The sequence below is a fragment of the Paramisgurnus dabryanus genome, chromosome 12 (genome assembly GCF_030506205.2).
Source record: "Paramisgurnus dabryanus chromosome 12, PD_genome_1.1, whole genome shotgun sequence".
Taxonomy (NCBI): Eukaryota; Metazoa; Chordata; class Actinopteri; order Cypriniformes; family Cobitidae; genus Paramisgurnus; species Paramisgurnus dabryanus.
In genome coordinates, this window is record NC_133348.1 from 2,565,815 (window position 1) to 2,587,419 (window position 21,605).

General features: G+C 36.4%; 3 protein-coding genes across 4 annotated transcripts in view; 2 read left to right on the top strand and 1 right to left on the bottom strand.

Moving 5' to 3' along the window:
* Positions 1 to 5,165, top strand: part of aig1 (androgen-induced 1 (H. sapiens)) — a 54,299-nt gene extending 49,134 nt beyond the window's left edge. The window contains exons 4-6 of one of the 2 annotated variants that reach the window (XM_065256157.2): positions 21 to 136; positions 1,707 to 1,870; positions 4,492 to 5,165. In XM_065256157.2, coding sequence (XP_065112229.1) covers positions 21 to 136; positions 1,707 to 1,870; positions 4,492 to 4,526 — 315 coding nt within the window. In that variant the 3' untranslated portion in view covers positions 4,527 to 5,165. Of the gene's footprint in view, positions 1 to 20; positions 137 to 1,706; positions 1,871 to 4,491 lie in introns of those variants that run through there. The other variant, XR_010528667.2, reaches the window with a different exon arrangement.
* Positions 5,166 to 8,323: 3,158 nt separating this feature from the next.
* Positions 8,324 to 12,579, bottom strand: adat2 (adenosine deaminase tRNA specific 2). Its single transcript, XM_065256154.2, has 7 exons — positions 12,340 to 12,579; positions 11,762 to 11,866; positions 10,977 to 11,127; positions 9,944 to 10,050; positions 9,776 to 9,848; positions 9,566 to 9,680; positions 8,324 to 9,260 (listed from the first exon to the last, which is right to left on the bottom strand). The coding sequence occupies exons 1-6, from the start codon at positions 12,427 to 12,429 to the stop codon at positions 9,601 to 9,603; spliced, it is 606 nt and encodes a 201-aa protein (XP_065112226.1). The 5' UTR covers positions 12,430 to 12,579; the 3' UTR covers positions 8,324 to 9,260; positions 9,566 to 9,600.
* Positions 12,580 to 12,969: 390 nt separating this feature from the next.
* On the top strand, positions 12,970 to 18,501 carry pex3 (peroxisomal biogenesis factor 3). Its single transcript, XM_065256153.2, has 12 exons — positions 12,970 to 13,194; positions 13,557 to 13,688; positions 13,762 to 13,843; positions 13,937 to 13,980; positions 15,629 to 15,750; positions 15,840 to 15,906; positions 15,988 to 16,042; positions 16,116 to 16,263; positions 17,248 to 17,318; positions 17,418 to 17,546; positions 17,659 to 17,755; positions 17,847 to 18,501. The coding sequence occupies exons 1-12, from the start codon at positions 13,122 to 13,124 to the stop codon at positions 17,928 to 17,930; spliced, it is 1,104 nt and encodes a 367-aa protein (XP_065112225.1). The 5' UTR covers positions 12,970 to 13,121; the 3' UTR covers positions 17,931 to 18,501.
* The last annotated feature ends 3,104 nt before the right edge of the window (positions 18,502 to 21,605 follow it).

Sequence of the window (21,605 nt, forward strand, 5' to 3'; positions counted from 1 at the left end):
TCTGTTTCTGTCCCTTTCAGCACACGACGGTTCTTCCTTTCATCATAATTGAGATGAGAACAACACGGCATCGATATCCCAGCAGGTCTTTTGGACTCTTGGCGGTGTGCACGTTTGCCGTGGGATATGTTGTATGGTAAATGTCTCTATCTAGCACGTTCGTGCTCGATATGCCGGGTTCATTTACAAATGACTCCCTGTAGACATCATCATCGGGAGAAATTGACTGTGCGTGGTGTCAATCAACTTCCATTTGTGGCCGCCTGATCCTCTTGACCCTTAAATCGTTCCCTTATGTTGTAATAGACAATACATTTGCTTAGATTTCGCAGAGCAGAGCTGAACCGCGTTGACCCCTTGTTTCAACACACTTTAAATCTTTGGAAAATAATCGGGATTTTATTAGTCTTGAATAGAACGGATTCATTGGAAATGTGAAAAAAACTAAGCTCGCCTGACAGCACTCAGACAGGTTTTCTGGCGTCTGTCGAAATCACCAAAAGTTCAAGATTATCAAAACACGCTTATCTTTCTTATTTTCCTATCTAAATTAAGCTGATTAAGCAATGCATTTCATTTAGTCACGCATGCCGATGGTAAATCCATAGGCAGCTTTACATGCGGATTACCTTGAAGGGACGGCCAGAGAGAGATCCCTCATTCCTGAAGCTCTGTTAATGCATATACAAATGCAGACATTCTGCATCTGTACAATAATAAAGATACAAAAGCTGTCAGTGGGGTGGTACACTTTTAAAGTAGGCCTACATATAAGTATCTCAAAGGTATACATATTGCTACCAAATGTAAGCATATCTGTACCTGAATGGTATAATTTAGGACCTTTATAAAGGTACCATCCCACTCCACTTTTGTTGAAAATAGTTAAACACTTGATTTTTACCGTATTGGAATCCATTCAGCTGACCTCCGGGTCTGGTGGTGCCACTTTTAGCATAGCTTAGCATAATCCATTGAATCTGATTAGACCATTAGCATTGCACTCAAAAATGAACAAAAGAGTTTCTATATTTTTCCTATTTAAACTTGACTTTTCTGTAGTTACATCGTGTACTAAGAACGACGGAAAATTAAAAGTTGTGATTTTCTAAGCTGATATGAATAGGAACTATACTCTCATACCAGCATAATAATCAAGGACTTTGCTGCCGTACCATGGCTGCAGCAGGGGCAGTGATATTACACAGCGCCCGAAAATAGTTCCTTTGGTAAATTTTAATAGCAGGGGACTATTTTCGGGCACTGCGTATGTCATTAATAAAATATCGGAACTCTTTGGTCATTTTTGAGCGCGATGCTAATGGTCTAATCGGATTTAATGGATTATGCTAAGCTATGCTAAAAGTGGTTGAGATCGACTGAATGGATTCCAAAACGGTAAAAATCAAATTTAACTCTAGGGGAGCTGGAAAATATTTTCAAAAATTAAAATCAAATTGTAAGTGCAGGAAATTAAACAAATACAATTTATTACTTAAACAGACTGGCTGACTGTTAAAAAATGTATTGAAGCTCAACCACGTTTTGAGAAAAACAGCAGCGTCTAAGGTTCACAGACGTGGATGGTAGACACATTGACAGCCTGACTGTTTTTGCAGGTTTTTAAATGACAGATTTTTAGACAGAAGGACATGGTGTTAGACAGCGGGTGCAAAGGTAACAGATTTTCTCTCTGGCTCTCTTAGGATGTGCTGGGTACACAGTATGACAGGGGTGTGGGTATATCCTCTGCTGGAGCACATTGGGCCAACGGCCAGAGTTTTCTTCTTCATCTGCCTCACCGTACTGATCAATGTCTATTATATCCTGGGAGAGATTCTGAACAACTACATCTGGGATTCCTCAAAGAGTAAGTTTTAAATAAACAATTCACCCTGAAACAAAAAAGATGTCCTATGTAACCCACGTGACTTAAATGAAATTTTACATATCACGGTTATATTTTCACAGTATGTTCTTTAGGTTAAGTAGGATGATTTTATAGAAAACAGTAAATTGCAAAAAATTACTAGTTTTCACAGACTGGGTCACAAATTGAAATTGAAAATGCAACATACAAAGATTGAATATACTATATAGTATTTACCAGTGGCGGCCGGTGACTTCTTTTTGCAAAGGCGCACGATGTTAAGTTCGTCACAACATGTATGTAGCCCGTCATGTGTGTGGTTCGTAATTTCAAAAATATGCTCTGCGTGTCGAGTGATCCTATGTGCATCACGTGTCTTGTGTGCGTCTAAAGGGTTTATAATAAAAGATACGCTCGCGTTTGCCAGATACTCTCATAATCTCATGCGTAATCAGAGTTTACTGTTAAAGGAGTGTCTTGCGTGTATTTTGTGAACGTGAGCGTCTCTTTTATCATAAATGGTTTTGACCCGTGTGCCGCAAGCACTTATTTTGACATACCACGTGATATTCACATGACGCAACAAACACATATTTTGAAAACACAAGCAACACACATGACACTTCTAACACATATTTTGAATTTGCGCCCCTCGGATGAGCAGTCACGAGCCGCCACTGGTATACATATATATAGCTGAGGAAAAACGGATAGTTCACTCAAAAATGAAAATTCTGTCATCATTTACTCACCCTCACGTTGTAACAAACTTGTTTATTTATTTTTGCTTTGATTAACACAAAAGAAGATCTTTTGAGGAATGTTTGTAACCAAACCGATCAGAAGCCCCATTGAAATCCAGGAACATAGAATACTATAGAAGTCAATGGGGCTTCGGATTGTGATACATTGACTTTAAGTGAAGCTGTGTTTACATCCTTTTTGGGAATCATTTTGTAAGCAACATCTGTATACAAGCGTACAGTTCTCTCAAATTGTACATCTATCTACATATTTTATGCTTTCCAACCCACGCCAGAATAATGGCTAGAGACACTTATGCACTTCTCTCCGGGTACATATACATCACTCACAGCTTCCTGATACACCCACGTGCACTCCTCCGTCTGTTAGCGCTATAGCCTGGGAGCAGTGCATTGTGGGTGTAGTGCCGCCCAAATCGGTGCAAAGCAGATGGGAACGGAGCCCGTGAGCAGTCTGAGAGCAGCAGACGGCGAAGGTTTCTCCTCCTCCCACCTGCTTGACCCTGAACTGTAAATCAGGCTGTGGCGAGCGTACAAATACTCCCATTTCAGGATCTCTCCTATGAAGCTGATCTATATTCCTATCACCTTTACTACATCTCATGATTACGCCCAAGGTAGCATCGACTCCTCCGGCAAAACTAGCCAGAAACCGTAGATAGTACATCACACTGTTTTTCACGATGACTCACAGTTTTAACGGCTTGTTGAAATGCAGTTGCCCAGACTACTGATCTCATCATCTCACTGCAATATCCAACATTAATAGTAGCCTATAACAGAAAAACATTGTGATGAAAGAAGAAATCATTGAGAATCCAAGAACATATTTAGAGGTTCACAATAAATCAGTGTAGTTTGAAAGCACTTTCAAGGTCAAAATATCAGAAGGTTGCACGCTTACTGTACATGCACCGCCAAATTTTTTAAAACCCTGCGTACATTGTACGTGTAGGGCATGTATGCGCGCACAGGAGAATGTAGTATGTACAGGAGCCCAGATGATGTCTTGCATTTTGATGCACACATGCATGAACCCTCACGTAGCCTACGCATAAAAAGTGGACCATACTTTGGCCTTAAAGGGACATTCCACTTTGTTTGAAAATATCTTCTTTTTCTAGCTCCCCTGGAAACATTTGATTTTTACAGTTTTGGAATCCATTCAGTTGATCTCCGGGTCTGGCGCTAGCACTTTTAGCATAGCTTAGCACAATCCATTGAATCTGATTAGACCATTAGCATAACGCTACAAAATAACCAAAGAGTTTCGATATTTTTCCTATTTAAAACTTGACTCTTCTGTAGTTAAATCGTTTACTAAGACCAATGGAAAATTAAAAGTTGCGATTTTCTAGGCAGATATGGCTAGGAACAATACTCTCAAAAAGCGTAATAATCAAAGACTTTGCTGCTGTAACATGGCTGCAAAAGGGGTAGTTATATTACGCACTGCCGAAAATAGTCCCCTTGGTTACTTTCAATAGCAGGGGACTATTTTCGGGCACTACACGATGTAACTACAGAAGAGTCAAGTTTTAAATAGGAAAAATATCGGAACTCTTTGGATCTTTATTTGAGCGCAATGCTAATGGTCTAATCAGATTCAGTGGATTATGCTAAGCTATGCTAAAAGTGGTAGCGCCAGACCCGGAGATCGGTAATGGATTCCAAAATGGTAAAAATCAAATGTTTAAAACTAGGGGAGCAGGAAAATTTGCCTTTTTTTTTTAAAGTGGAGTGTCCCTTTAAGTCATGTTGGATGAAAGCATCTACCAAATGCATAAATTAATAAAATGTATGTCTGATAAAATCCATATAATCAGACATAAAGATAATTTTTATTTCTTTTTACAGGCTCACTGGAATCAGACAAAGCCAAAACTGAATGAACCTGTTGTAAAAGTTACCCAGACACTTTTTTGTATCATTTTGACCCAGGGGTTCAAACCAATAATCAAGAGTTGTGTTATCAACCGTAGACCCCGAATACATATTTAATTTTCTCTTGGTCCCTTGAGCCTTTTATCTCATTTTCATTACAGCCATTGGACTAAAAAAGCACAGACCTGTATTGGCTTGAATATTTGCTGAAGCAAATATTTCATGTATTTAATTTATGGTATGAATGTTACAATATTTCAGAATACCTCAAGTTTTGTGCGAGCACTGAATGATATTTACTGTACACATGCTGTACTCCAAGGCCAGTATCACAAGCAACTTGTGTCAGGTATTGTTGATTCATCCCTGTAAAACAAATAAGCAACAGCTTTATATTTACCACTATAGCATATGCCAGCTGACGATGAGCACAAGATCATTTGCTTAAATGGGCTGTTGATAAAGCTGTTGGAAGCAGGTCACGTGATCTTTCTGAAGACAGGTTGTTGTTGAGCAGATACTGGTGCATGAGAAACTGACAATGAAATAATTGATAGGCCTTTTTTGGTTATCTTAAAGGGATGTATTTTTTCATATCATGTGGATATGACTGTAACCTTGTTTATTTAAGTTTATTCACTTGTTTTTTCTTTTTATTAATAAAATGATAAATTATAAAAAAGTAACTTTCTCAGGCGATTTTTTTTGTTGTTGCTCCCAGTGGTTTTATCATAATATAATCTAAATGAATACATTTTGTAAAAGTCAGTGTAAAGTCCGTTATTTAATGTGTTCTCAATTTGTCACACCACAGAAAAATGTGTTATTAAAGGGCACTCATTTCATTGCTAAAAAACATTATTTTGTATTTGGTATAATATGTGTTTGTGTGGTTTATGGTTAAAAAAACACATTATTTTCCACATGCCGTACATTTTTGTAGCTCCAGATTTCCCTCTCTTTCTGAAACGCACAGATTTTGTACAAAACACATCGATTTGAAAAGCGCTGTGTCCCTGATTGGCCAGCTAATCTATACATTGTGATTGGCCTGAATACCTCTGACCTAAGCCGGAAATGTGACGCTCCTTACCGTATTTGAAAGATTCGGCCACAATGCAATGCTAACAGAGTTAACTAACAGAATGAGTCAGAAGCGGGATGAATTATGATAATGTCGGTCTTTATACATCACCAATCTCAGAAGTAAACTGTTACCTACAATCCGTGTGTTTGTTGTAGTCCAAGAAAAGAGATTTACGTTGGAGACGATAACTCACGTCATCGTTTACTTCGGGTTATGTACCTTTTGCATACCGTTAACATTTACTAATACACACTTACACACCAAATAAAATGTAAAATCGTGAATCGGACCCTAGGTGCCGTTTAACCACCCAGCCAAGCCAATAAAATAAGCTCTCAAAATCTTGGAAAAACAGACAGGATTCGCTGCTCTCAATTAAATGCTGGGGGCGTGTCCACTGTTGACGCTGAAACCACACCCACTCTGCATCTTTATTAACTTTGAAATACAGCTACAACCTGAATGGATGCTCGTCGCAATTGTGTTAGGGGCGGGGCCATGCTCGGTGGCTCCAGTGCATCATTGAGCCATCGGTTAAGCCCCGCCCAAATAATCCTGAACTCAGAAATGTGGAAAAACTGTTTAACGATTTAACTCCACAATTTGGTACTACACACTATAAATGGCTGGGTTATTTTTAAGCCACGTTGGGTAAATATTGGACAGAATGGGTTAAAATTGACCCAACTGCTGGGTTATTATGAACCATGGTTGCATAACAACCCAACATTGGGTCATTTTTAACCCAGCATGTGTTCTGTCCAATATTTACCCATTACACAGAAAAAATTGTAATCATTAAATTTACTCAATTTTTTAAGGTAAAAGGTTGCAATCAATTTATTTAAGCTACATTTAAACAAAAAAAAATTTAGTAAAATAAAACAAAAAAACTTTTGTTTAAATTTAGCGTAATAAATTGATTGCAACCACTTACCTTAAAATAATTGAGTAAATTGAATTATTTTCAGTGTATGGGTTATAAATAAACCAGCCAGTGCATAGTTCAGTTTTTGCACAAGATGCAGCAATAACTTTCTTACATTTATAATGTGTTCAGAAACAATTCTCTAAAATGGCTTTACATTTAACTGAAACAAAATGTATATTTTATGAGTTTTAAACTACAGTTAATTTTGAAATAAATTTTTGTTTGCTAACAAACTAAATTGAAAATAAAATATGAATGAAAACTACCTGCAAAGCTCTAATAGTAAATAGAAAAGCAGAAGTGAAATCAGATCTTGAATTTTTATGTAGCTATTTTATGCTCATTTTTCTCCTTTCACGCACACGCCTTTACCGCCTTTTAAAGTACCTTTCAATTACAAAGAAAAATGTCTGTACTTGTGATTTAATGTTTGTCTGATATTTTCTCTGGCTTTTTCTCCTTTACTTTTAAAGACACAGATGTTGCCCAAACATAACAATTCCTTTGTGTGGAGCCGGACGTTCTTTTAATGAGAAAGACACGCAACCCAGACCTAAAGAAAAAGAACCTGCTGAATGAGAAATAACAGTCACCTACTAACAGACGAATGCAAACAAGCAGGCCCTGCTTAACCGTGTCCCTATAAAGCAAACATCTACACGTTATGCCCCGTTCACATTACAAGCGACAAAGTGACACGATCCCATTCATTTGTATGGAACGCTGGCAACAGTGATCATTGCCGACCACGTGTCCAGCGAGACAACAAAGTTGAAAAACCTTTTTTTGGAGGGACTACCAATGGGAGTGAAGCTTGGATTTCACGTCATCCATGTTCCATCAGTTACTTTAGAGGATAGTAACTCATTTGTTTATAATGCAGGGCTCCAGACTAACTTTTTCACTAGGAGCACAGTGGCCCCCAACTGAAAATTTTAGGGGCGCAACCAGAAAATTTAGGGGCACACACCATAAATCAACATGCTAACCAAATATTCACATAAATACTTTAATGATAGATGCAGAAAGTGCAACGTGCTGTTTCAAATTCAGTGTCACATTTTATTGTGCACTTTTGGGAAAAAAAGGTCAAATTTACTTGTTGCACAAGTGCGACTGGATGTAAAATTCAGTGGCACTCTCTCAAATTTTAGGGGCAAAATGCCACCATTTGGGGGCAGTCTGGAGCCCTGTAATGTCAGAAAAGTTTGTGAACTGTGAGACCCAAAGCCCTTAAGGCGGTATGAAAGTAATCATAAATCTAAGTATTAACCAATACTGTCATAATATTCTCGCTTTTTAGTCACGTTCACACTCCATCCTAATGAATTCCTTATTGTCTTAAAGGAAAACAACACACCTCGGAGGCGGAGACATTTTCCTCTTTAAGATACATTTTGGAGAATTCTGCCCGACAACACTCGACTCAGTTTAGGTGCTGTGTGTGTTTTTGGAGGGATGTGTGGTGTTTGTGTGTGTGCGTGTTAATTTTGGTACGACACTTCATATTCTCCTCATTAACACCACCTCTACTGCAAGCAGATGTGCCAAACTGAACGATTCCCTAACGTGCATTAACAAACTTAAAAAAACAAAGATTTGGGCAAAAGAGGAGTGAGACAGGTGAGCAAAACTGAATTTTAACAGTGCAAATGATTTGGATGCACGTGTAATGAGTAAGACCCTACGAAATTGCTTCTTTACAGGTATTTCTGATATATTCAACTTTTTTTTATGACGACATATCTATAAACCATACTTTAAATAAAATGAGATCTTGCATATCGTTTTTGCATGCAAACAGGGAGAGCGTAGGTGGACACAGCTTGTTTTACAATGTTTTGCTTCTTCGCACTGACTCACGGCGTAAAACGGCCTCGGTGTGACACCTGTCAGGTGTGCCAGACCAGGTGTGAAACCAGTGGCCAGGTTATCAAAACCATAACAATGAGTTTAATTTATTCATCATTTTAATAAGAACATAAGTAAAAGTCAGATCATTCATCACGAAACACAATAAGATCCATACAATCTCAAATGACAAAAACAGAGCAGTGACCGAATGATGAGGGTGAATTTTAAAAACACGAACCCTTAACCACGCAAGATGACAGGCTTTGAAATACAACAGAACAGATCTAACCATCTCAAACACCTCACATCTACTTCCAAAACCGCTTGATTTCTATTTCATACACACCCACAAGCATCCCACTTCCAGCCACTAATAACCCCTTACATGGCAATTTAATAATGTGGGGTTCAGATACCATTACGGTATTGTTCATGTGTGCTACAGTAAACTTTCATAACCACAAATGCAACACGACACGAATAGTTTCACGACAAGTGGAAGTGATGAAGGTTCAAGCACATCCTGAATGCATTTCTGCAAGTCTGCACCACAGGTGAACTTTCAAATTAAATTCTTTCGATATGAGGTTAGTGGAAACTCCTCCAGGATCTGTCCATGCATCTGCTTGATGAGCCCGGGACTGAGATCATCGAGGTTTCAAAAGCAACGTTCTGGGTTAAATGAGGACATGTGGAGAGAGCGACTGGTGCTGTTATAACATTGCAGACTCAGTCTATCACCTCGCTGCGCTGTTAACAAATCACACACAGCTTCTAGCCGCACAGAAAAGCCAACAAGTACGCAGAAATTCAGAGATTTAGTATGTGGTCCAGCTAATGAGGCAATGTGGTCGCTGGTTCCTCTCCAATCTACAAAGAAGGGCAATTGAAAATCACTTAGGTCCAGGCACTGGCAAAAGCTTGTGAAGTATGAAGTCTTTATATGGGACGCAGTCCGTGAAAACCCAGCCAAAAGCCATTTTTTATACATAAAATCATCCTAAATAATGTAAACGACATTTTCTTAAAATATAACCTTGATATGTTTAACATTGACTAAGGTCATGTCAACGTATAAAATCAAACTTTGACGCCCCTAATCTCATAGATTATAAGACTTTAGCTTGGATTTCACAGACAGGGATACATATATTTGACAAAAAAATAAACCTTACTTTTCAATTTAGCTCAAAGGAGCTTTTGTTTCTCTCTACTCTTGAGGTTTTATCTCAATGGCTACATCGCCACCTGGTGGACTACTTGAATCTTTTCTCACTTTAGGTTTGGGAGCTAAAAAAAAAAATGGGAGAAAAACATTAGCATTAGAAATTTCAATAAAAAAACATTAATGACATCTATATACAAGAGATGACCATTTCTCTTACCATTTGGGTTTTCCTGTTTATAAAAAGTCTTGAGCATTTCAATCGCCTCTTCTGCTCTGTAGCCGGAGATGCACTGTATGAAATAAATAAACGGATACTTCATGGAAAATATGCCCAATTTTTATGACAAGAAATATATTTCAGCATTTCATGCAGGAAGTATTTTACCTTAAATGAAGTGCCTGTGTTTGGTAAATCATCTGAGGAGACATCCAGGACTGAGCCACAGCCTCCAAAGCGTTCATTCTTGCACCCATATACAACGAAAGGTATGTCTGTCTAAATGTTAAATGAATCTACACGTATGTTCCTGTTGCTCTGGTAGAGCATTGCGTTGCGCAATGCAAAGATCATGGGTTTAAATATAAAAAATAAATTGTGAATGTGCTTTGGTCAATTTAGATAAATGTTTTACACAAATGCATACATGTATACTGTTGTTTTTTATTTAAAGGGATAGTTCACCTTAAAATGAAAATTCTGTCATTGTTTACTCATCCTCATGTTGTTCTAAACCTGTATGAATTTCTTTTTTTCTGATGAGCACAAAAGAAGATATTTTGAGAAATGATGGTAAATACACAGCAGATAGTGACCATTGACTTCCATAGTAGAAATAAAAAAATATGATGGAATTTAATGGGTATCGTCAAATGTGTGCTTACCATCATTTATCAAAATATTTTCTTCATCATTTATCACAATACTTCCTAAATATTTTTGTCCTACTATGGAAGTCAATGGTCACTATCTGCTGTGTGTTTACCATCATTTCTCAAAATATCTTCTTTTGTGTTCATCAGAAAAAATCATACAGGTCTAGAACAACATGAGAAGGATGAGTAAATTATGACAGAATTTTCATTTTAAGGTGAACTATCCCTTTAAATACAACATTCCCATATTCTTTAAAGGTATAGTTCACCCAAAAATGAAAACTCTGTCATAATTTTCTCACTCTCATGTTGTTACAAACCTGTAAAAATGTCTTTGTTCTGATGAACACAAAGGCGGATATTCTGAGAGAAATGTTTGTACCAAACCAATCAGAAGCCCCACTCACTCCCATAGTAAGAAAAGGAACACTAGTATGGAAATCATTGGGGCTTCTGAATGGTTTAAGTAAATGATGACAGAACTTCAATTTTTGGGTGAACTATCCTCTTAACAAACCATAGGAAACATCATCCTTTAAGGATACGTAGCAGCCGCAGAGCAGCCGCACACATGATGCACGGCTCCACTGTCACATACAATACAGTCTGTCTGCAAACCTCCTTTGAGTCCTTTTCTCTAAAACGACACCAATCGAGCACTTGATCCAGTGCCACCATTTCCGCATGACGTGTAGCCTTGAGCAAAGCAGATGACAAATTAGGCTATAGAGAGTTACATATTAAAAAAAGAGGTATTCAAGAATGATAAGGATATTACATTATACAACATACATGTGTTCCTGTAGATCACTTGGTTGTGCATCGTGTTTAAAAAAGCCAAGGTCAAGAGTAAGTAAATAACGCAAATATACAATAAAACAATCAAACCGATAAATCAGCCGATGATGCTATGCTTCTAAATGAATTATGGTGAAATGCCGCTACATCCAAAAGCCAGAGGGCGCTCTCGTGCAGAAACTTAATATGGGACGCAGAAGAAAAAAACATACACACGCAGCTATGGCACGCAGCTCCAGTAAATGGCTTAAGCATATATTTATATTGCTGTTCTTCAAACCTTTTCAGGTATTTTCATGATAGTATAGAATATGTATAATGATTATGTTTGACGAGTGTTGCTTTTATTGATTTCAGATCGATAAGGATTTACTGATCAAAAGCCGTAGTCTGTGCGATTCAGAATAGTTATTGGCCAGCTATTATTAGTGTATATCTGTATTTATTGTTGCATCCCTATATAAAAACATAACAATATTGCCTTAAAAATCATAAATTATGTTATTAGGAAGTAAAGTATGATAATACTTACGTTTTTAGTTTCATTCACCTCATTCCTTCCTTTTCCTATAATTGCATTGTTATAAACCATCAGACAGCCAACTGGAACCTCTCCATTGTCAAGAGCCTCCAATGCCTTTAAAAATAATTAAAAACTAAATAGTTTCTTTAAAACAACCCATAATATTTTGCCATGACACCATAGTTATTATAACATACAAATATAATAAACTGTGACGGTAACACTTTACAACAAGGTTAAGTTTGTTAAAAGTAAATGCCAACAGTGAGCAATATAGTTTATAAGCATTTACTAATCTTTGTAAATGTTACAGTAATTCATGTTCATTGTGCACTAACTACAACTTTTTATTTGGATAATATAGTAGTAAATGCTGAAAATAAGATAAATTAAGATTAATGTTTTTTTATGGACATTACTGTAATAAAACAGTTTGGAAGACAGCTCAAATAAAAGTATGATTTACATTAGAATTAATAATTGTGCTAAGCACTGTACTTAGTGTAATATAGATAAGTGAAAACTTAAAATAACACAATATATATGAAAGAAGGTAAACAAGAAGCATCACAGTGTTATTACCATACCATGCCAAACGCCTTTGACATCCATGTATGAATCTCACTATCAGATGGCTGTAGAAAGTCTCTCTTCCCGGGATCATTTTCTGCCTCCATCTCCCTATCAACGTGCTTACTTAAAAGTATTAAAGTTAATTAGTTATCGTAACGTATAAATGTGAAAATTACACTCACGAAAGCAGCGCAAACCAGGAACGAGAAACATGTTTGTCATATCTGTGCACGTGTTGAAGGAGGAGCGTGTTTGATTTCATGATGCGCGTTTGCTGTCTAATGGTGCGTTCCAGGCAGGTTTTTAAACCCGTGAGTTACGACTTCAAAACCACGACTCACGACCTTATGCGTTCCAGGCAGCCTGTAACTCGTGTTTTTACAACCTTCTACCGGTGAAAGTGCTCTGGAACGGCAGTCAAACCCGTGACTTCCCACCCGTGAACTCGTACTAGATCGATGTACTCCCAGTTCAAAGTCGTGAGTCGTGGTTTTGAAGTCGTGAGTTACGGGTTACAGGTTGCCTGGAACGCAGCATAAGTATCGCGAAGGGCGATACGCTTCGAAACGTTTTAAAATGCTCTCGCGGTATTTTGGTGTCAGACGCCGGTCGGTCTGCGCAGCGTGAAATCGAAAACCGCACATTCGATGAATCGATTGGATCGGTGAGCTTCATTTCGCCTGTGTCCGTTGCTAACATGAGAACTTATTGCTATGTAGCAACGTGCTAGTTGATGAGTTACGAATTAACACGCTATTACATCTAGCTTTCATTTTTACGTGTAGGTTTTTTAAAAATGTTGAGTTCGACATGGAATTTCATCAAACGCCATAAGAGGAAATTCATCTTTACGGGAGTTTTTGTTGGAGGTAACGTGGGCCATTTAGATCACCTGCTTGCTTAAGCCTATGTACATCACAAATTCTTGTATGTCACATGTATTCAGTGTATGGCTGAATGTTTAAGTGTTGCTTGTTTTAAATGTCTGCATGAATTGTGTTTGGTTACTGTTACTGTAGTGTTATGCATTTAAATTTCATTCATTCATTTTATCTTATCAATCTCAGTTCACCTGTCACCTAGTTTTCTTTATTTACATATTGGTGAAGTGTGTAGGAAAACTAAAATGGACTGGTAGTTAAAGCAACAGAAATTGTTGATACTGAATAGATCTGGTATAATGCATGTCACTTTTTTTAACATGTACTTTGCATTTTATTTTCTAACCCAGGTGTTTATCTACTTGGTAAATATGCACAGAGAAAAATTCAGGATATACAAGAGCGTGAGGCAGCTGAATATATTGCTCAAGCTCGGAGACAATTTCATTTTGAAAGTAACCAGAGGACATGTAACATGACAGGTAAAATGAAATGCATACAGATTACTGTATTTTTGTGTTTACTTTATCTTACTGTATGTATTTTTATTTGTAGTGTTATCAATGCTTCCTACTCTAAGAGAAGCGATCATACATCATCTCAACTCGGAGACCCTCACTACTTTGCTTAAGACTAAGTGAGTCATTCATGTACATTATAGATGATTATCTACATTATATCATTAATTGATATTAGCCTACAGTAACGTTATCCTGTTTTTTCCACATAGGCCAGCCAATAAGCTTGAAATCTGGGAGGATCTAAAGATAATCAGTGAGTTTGAGAGCTTTCATTGTTATATTAGATCAGATGCAACGTGATAAAATTATCTTTATGATATTGCCAATAAATTAAATGTAGTGCATTGCAATACAATACAAAAAATATGCTATAAAAATAAAAAATTATAATGAGAGCTAGGGCTGCAAAACGATTAATCGCGACTAATCGTTTGCAAAATAAAAGTTTTTGTTTATGTGTGTGTACTTTGTATAATAATTGTGTATATATAAATACACACAGATGCAAGTATATATTTAATTACATGGGTAAAAACATTTTTATATTTAAGTATATTTTATATTATATTAGGGCTGCATAATGATTAATCACGATTAATCATTTGTAGAATAAAAGGTTTTTTTTACATCATGTATGTGTGTGTACTGTGTATAATAATTCAGTATATATAAATACACACACAAACACACACACACACATGTATATATTTACTTACTTACTTATTCATTTAGCTGACGCTTTTATCCAAAGCAACTTACAATTGCTATATATGTCAGAGGTCGCACGCCTCTGGAGCAACTAAGGGTTAAGTGTCTTGCTCAGGGACACAATGGTGTGTCACAGTGGTTTCGAACCTAGGTCTCTAACACCAAAGGCGAGTGTCTTATCCACTGTGCCATCACCACTATTTACATGTGTATATACATTTGAATATTTAAATATAATTTATATTATATATAAATATTTAATCTATAAATAAAAAATTTCTTAAAATTATATATGCATGTGTGTGTATTTATATGTACATAATTATTATACACAGTACACAAACATATATGATGTAAACAAAAACTTTTATTCTGCAAACAATTATTCTCGATTAATCGTTATGCAGCTCTATATATAATTATAAATACCTAATAAATAAATAGATGTTTTTCTTAAAATTTTACATGCATGTGTTTATTTATATAAATATAAATTATAAACAGTACACACACATATATGGTGTAAGCAATAACTTTTATACTCCAAACTAGGGCTGCACGATTAATCGTATTTTTATCATGATAACGATATGTGCGCCCCACGGTTAGTTAAAGACAATCGTCGCGATTAATCAGTAAAGACCAAGCACAAAGCAGACGGTCTAGAATCAAGCAATGTGTTTGCTTGATATGGGTGGAGTCAGAGTATACGGAGTGGATAAGGAGTATAAGGAGTTATTTTTGCTATTTCTGCTGATTTCTTTTGCAAAATCTATGCAGAATTTTGCGGAATGATTTTAAATGTTTTAAAAAGAGAATGGGAGCTGTGAATATTACAAAACTATAAAATATTTTATAATACATAACATATATATAGCCTAATATTATATACATGGCTGTAAAGTGTAATAAAAATACTGAAGTGAATAGAAGTTCTTCACTTAGAGAATGATCGTGATTTCTAATAGTCGCGATTAATCTTTTTGCAGCACTTGCATACAAATGAAAAGCTGTAAATGTGCACTGCAGTTGCTTAAAAAAAATTTGCTTGTGCAAATACTATTCAAAATAAGTTCATTTAATAAAGGTGTGGAGTAAGAGTCTTGTTTGTGTGCTTGTATGACTGCCACTTCTGTTACTGTCAATGATGTCTCGTCCATTTATTGTTTACAATAATTATCATTACCCTTCAGGTTTTACTCGCAGCGTTGTGGCTATTTATAGCACTTGTATGTTGGTGGTCTTGCTGCGAGTTCAGCTCAACATAATTGGTGGCTATCTGTACCTGGACAACTCTGTGACAAAGAACGGAGCGGTATTCCAAGCCTTTTCACTGCAAATCACAATCTTTTAGTCTGTATTTTATGTTTCAGGGGTCCTGATCAATTTCTTTTGCTATTTTAGACCCCTTTAGCCCCTCCTGATGTTCAGCAACAATATCTGTCAAGTATTCAACACCTTCTTGGAGAAGGTGAGTACAATGTCTCCCCCGTGTAAGAGCGTCAATCCTGTATATAGTTAGAGTTACTGATGTTAATTTCTGCCTTTACAGGACTCATTGAACTGATAACTGTGGTGAAGAAAGCTGTCCAGGAAGTTCTTGGACCGTACGTTGATTGGATGATTCGTGTTTTTGATCTTGAATATTTAGCAATACAGTTAACTTCTGACTCTTTTTAGGATGTCACTGAGGCAGAGTTTATCCCTGCAAGAGTTGGAGGAACAGTTAACTCGGATCAGACACATAGTTGAAGACAGTACTTCCTCTAAGCACAAAAGTCTTTCCTGGTACATGATGCCTGATGAAGAGAACACGCTAGCTTCACAGGTAAGTCACTGACCTTAAAGGATAAGTCCCTTTTTTTAAAAGAAATCCAGATAATTTACTCACTACCATGTCATGCAAAATGTTGATGTCTTTTTTTGTTCAGTCGAGAAAATTATGTTTTTTGAGGAAAACATTCCAAGATTTTTCTAATTTTAATGGACTTTAATGGACCCCAACACTTAACAGTTTTAATGCAGTTTAAAATTGCAGTTTCAAAGGACTCTAAACGATCCAAACGAGGCATAAGGGTCTTATCTGGTGAAACAATTGTCATTTTTGGCAAGAAAAATAAAAAATATGCACTTTTAAACCACAACTTCTCGTCTTCCTCCGGACCTTACGCGCCAGCACGACCTCACGTAATTGTGTAATGATGTGGAAAGGTCACGTGTTACATATATGAAACGCACATTTGCGGACCATTATAAACAATAAACTGACTTAAAGACATTAATTAGTATCATTCGACTTACAAAACGTCGGAACGGTCCTCTTTCTCCACACTTGTAAACACTGGGGCGTAGTTTTGCATATGTCATGCGTGACCTTTTGACGTGATGAAATATTAATTGAGGTTGCGCTGGCGCGTCACGGGACAGGGGGAAGACGAGAAATTGTGGTTTAAAAGTGCATATTTTTTATTTTTCTTGCCAAAAATGACAATTGTTTCGCTAGATAAGACCTTTATGCCTCGTTTGGGATCGTTTAGAGTCCTTTGAAACTGCAATTTTAAACTGCATTAAAACTGTTAAGTTTTGGGGTCCATTAAAGTCTTTAAAATGAGACAAATCTTGTAATGTTTTCCTCAAAAAACATAATTTCTTCTCGACTGAACAAAGAAAGACATCAACATTTTGGATGACATGGTGGTGAGTAAATTATCTGGATTTTTTTTTTTTTAGGAAAATTGACTAATCCTTTAATAAAAATTTGCATCTAGACAAAAGCAATGAAGGACAAATCTGATACCATTGTGTTTTTTAGGCCTGTGGTCTCACTGAGAATGATATCACAACAATAAAACTGCTCAATGAAACGAGAGACATGCTTGAAAGGTAAGATAAAGTTCAGACTTTAGGGTGTGAACCATTAGTAAGCCCTATTGTTTTATTACTCTGGCTGGCCATTCATTGATGTCAAATTTGTTTTTCCAGTCCGGACTTCAGTACTGTACTCAGTACGTGCTTAAGTCGAGGCTTTGTCCGATTCCTCGACAACTTGGCAGAGTTCTTCCGGCCCCCACAAGGAGACGCCACCACCTGCAACTCACCTGATTGCTTAGTGTATGTGCACAGTAATCCGAAAGATATCTTATGTTTATTATGTTCTTATGTGGATTTACGTCTCTGCTAGTTTAGTTCAGTCAGAACTGTTTTTGATGTGCTTTTATTACAGATTGTCACCTGTGAGCCTCCCGCTTGCCAAAATCATTCCCATCATTAACGGACAGATACATTCAATATGCAGTGAAATACCAAGTCACTTTGTTCAGGTGAGAGACTGTTTTTATTTTCATTCTATACATAAGTTGCACGATAAATACATTTTCATACAAACTGTATGTGACTTTTTGTATATTTTAGGATCTTTTGTTGATAGACCAGGTAAAAGAGTTTGCCGCCAATGTGTATGAAACATTTAGCACACCCCAGGATCTTCAGAAGTGAGTGTGGGATAAAGCAAGTAAGACGTTGACTCCTTCCAAATTCACTTTATGAAGAGATTCTCGTGCCGTGCAGAAAAGACACCATGTCCTGATATCGACCAGGCCCAATGGCAACACATGGTTGACCCAAGAGATGAGTGCATAGTTTGCTGATCGCATCCTCTGTTTAGTAGGCATTCAGTATGGAGTAACTTCTTATGTCCTGCCAGATGTGCTGTCTGTTTGACTTAACCTTCCTAACAAAACAGGATAGTTGCAAATAACTGTCGATGTCGTCCCAGGCATGCCAAGTTTTTACAGGCTGTAATGAATTTTTATTTATTTTTAATCCTTGTAGCATAACATTCTCACTTTATTATTGTGCAAATGAATGTCTCACTGGCTGGTGATCCATGTATTTAAACCTGCATTGTGAACTTTAAAGGAGAGAAGGTGTATTATTTTTAATTCTAAAATAACTGCCCCTAGATTCCCTAACTAAATTTGAACAGTAACATCGCATGATATTTGAACTGCTGATGTTTAAAGGAACACGCCCACATTTTGGGAACTTAGCTTATTCACCGTATCCCCCAGAGTTAGATAAGTCCATACATACCTTTCTTATCTCTGTGCGTGCTGTAACTCTGTCTGATGCAGCCCCTGCTAGCTTAGCTTAGCACAAAGACTGGAAGTGAATGGCTTCAGCTAGCATACTACTCCCAATAAGTGACAAAATAACATGAACATTTCCTATTTATGTGTTGTGATTTGTATAGTCACACCGTGTACAAATAACAAGGTCATATGAGACACAGCCATCTTTTAACCATATACATACTGGGAACTATATTCTTAGAAGGCGAAGCACTGCTACTTGTGTGATCCAAGTAGCAGTGCTTCGCCTTCTGAGAATATAGTTCCTAGTATGTATACTGTTAAAAGATGGCTCATATGACCTTGTTATTGTACACGATGTGACTATACAAATTACAACACATAAATAGGAAAATGTTGGCGTTATTTTGTCACTTATTGGGAGCAGTATGCTAGCTGGAGCCATTCACTTCCAGTCTTTGTGCTAAGCTAAGCTAGCAGGGGCTACGTCAGACAGACTTCCAGCACGCACGGAGATGAGAAAGGTATGTATGGACTTATCTATCTCTGGGGTATACGGTGAATAAGCTAAATTCCCAAAATGTGGGCGTGTTCCTTTAACATTATTTTACAGTAGTTCTGGTTTACAGCGCTGCATATGGTTTTTGTTATTAGGAGCATTGTGTAGACTTTGATTCGGATGCTTCTTATGGATGAGAACTTTTGCAGGTTGTAGTATATTACTCCTTTTGTATCATGACCCATGAATGTCAAAAAATATGTGAGTATTAATACTGGACCTATTAATTAAAAAGACCTTATTTGATTAGAAAACAGTGTACGGTCTGTAAACTAATAAAACTAATAATGTGCAATATCATGGTAGAATAGTACCACAATATATTGAGAGCATTGTCATAATAATTGAAGAAGATGTGTATTGGTGCACTTATTGGTCTATTTAAAGGGATCAAATAAAATGATGTCGTCATTTACTCATGCTCATGTTGTTCTAAACCTTTATACATTTCTTTGTTTTGATGAAAACAAAAGAAGATATAGGAATGCTCATAACCAAACTGACCAGAAGCCCCATTGAATTCCATAGTATTAGTTTTCCCACTATGGGTGTCATAGGGCTTCTGATCGATTTAGTTAGAAACATTCCTCAAAATATCTTATTTTGTGTTCATCAGAACAAGGAAATGTATACAGGTTTGTGCCAACATATGAGGGTGAGTATGATTACAGAATTTTCATTTTTGAGTGAACTATCCCTTTAATGAAATTCTCACAGATTCCTCTAGAGGGCGACACATGTTTAGAGTTGTACAGTATTATGTTAACTGGACAACAGTTCAGTGACATCAGGTTCAAACAATAAACATCTTATTCACTGTGTTGACAAATACTAAAACAGGAAGAAATGAAGTAATATCTGACATAGTTCACAGAATGTATGAGGGCTGAACATGAGGAAAGCATATGATGCGAGACGGCTCTTGCACAAGATATCACCCTTGATGAAACTTCCTTATAACCTAAATACGTACTTGACACTTTTAAATAAGACTACGACTATGTTTATACAGTCGGTCCAAATCCGATCTTTGTGCATATATGGGTGAATCATTTTTGGCGAATGTAAAAAGAAAAAAGTCACAAAATTAGATTTTTTTAAAATGAATTTATTATTTAGTTCTGGGGCTGGCACATTGGCTCAGTGGGTAACACTGTTGCCTCACAGCAAGAAGGTCTCTGCTTTGAAGCACACCTTTCTGTGTAGAGTTTGCATGTTTAGATTTGGTTTACTCTGGGTACTCTGATTTCCTCCAACAGCCAAAAATCATGCACATTATTTGAATTGGACTTGTGTGATTTATTTGTGTATAAAACAACCGCTTCTCTCCATAGATGCTGGAATGGCAAAAAGTATAAATACATTTTGTTTTTATTAATATATAATTCTAAGAATGATATGGCCACTGTTTTCATAAATATAATAATGAATATTTACAACTTGCATGTTTACGTGAAAACACTTCATTTTAAGTTGAAACAACTTGAATATTTTAGGTGTTACCGATTGAAGTCATTTAAGTTGAACCAACTTTTCACTTTTTACAGTGTATACATGGTAAAAAAAGGTTCTATTTTGATTTTGTAGCTCTCTTGTAGTGATGGGAAAATTAAATGTTAAATGTCAAAGATTGATATAAACACAGCAAGCAGGTCTGCATGGATGTAGAGTTTGTATTGCACTGGAAGTTGAATTTATAAAAAAAAAATGGAGGAAAGTTATTGCCCTAAAAAATTAAGTAATATGAACTAAAACAGGAGTATGTTTAACTTAATTTCTAGTAATTCCAACTTAATTCAGCAAGTTCAGTAAACTTAATTTTAAGTTGATTTAACTTGAAATAATTTGTTATATCAATTGCTCTGTTTAACATCTCCATTTAGTTTACCCAGTTACTTTTAGTGTTATAAATTGCATTATAACTAAATTCATTACTGACTAGATCAGTCAGTGAATAAACATAAACACATAAACAAACACAAAATTGCATGTTTTACATGAATTGTCAGTACTGTGGAGAGAAATACAATAAAATGTGATTTCACAAAATTATAATTTACAACAAAACAACATTATAAATATAATAGCTTAAACCTCTATGACATTTAATTAACAAATATTAATTAAGTTTTTATTAGCTTATTCGGTGAAAAAGCTTAAATATTCAAAATATTTAGGCACAAGGCATTATGGGTATTCCTTACAACATGTACTGATAATTTTAAGTTAATTTCACTTAAATGTTTCCGTTTAATGGATTGTATACGCTTAAAAGTTAAATAAACTAAGATTTTTTTAATATCTGTGCAAAACACAAAATATTAAGTCATGTCTACTTCATTGTTCAAGTAAAGAAAATATCTGGGTTAACAGTGTGATGGTGTAGCCATTGCCTATCGAAAAAGTTGCATGGGTCAAAAAGGCACCTGACCGACAAACCCAACCCGTTAGGTTGTAATTTATCCTGGGTTGTGAGTCAAATATAAACATTTTCTGGTTAATTTAACCCTACGGCTGGGT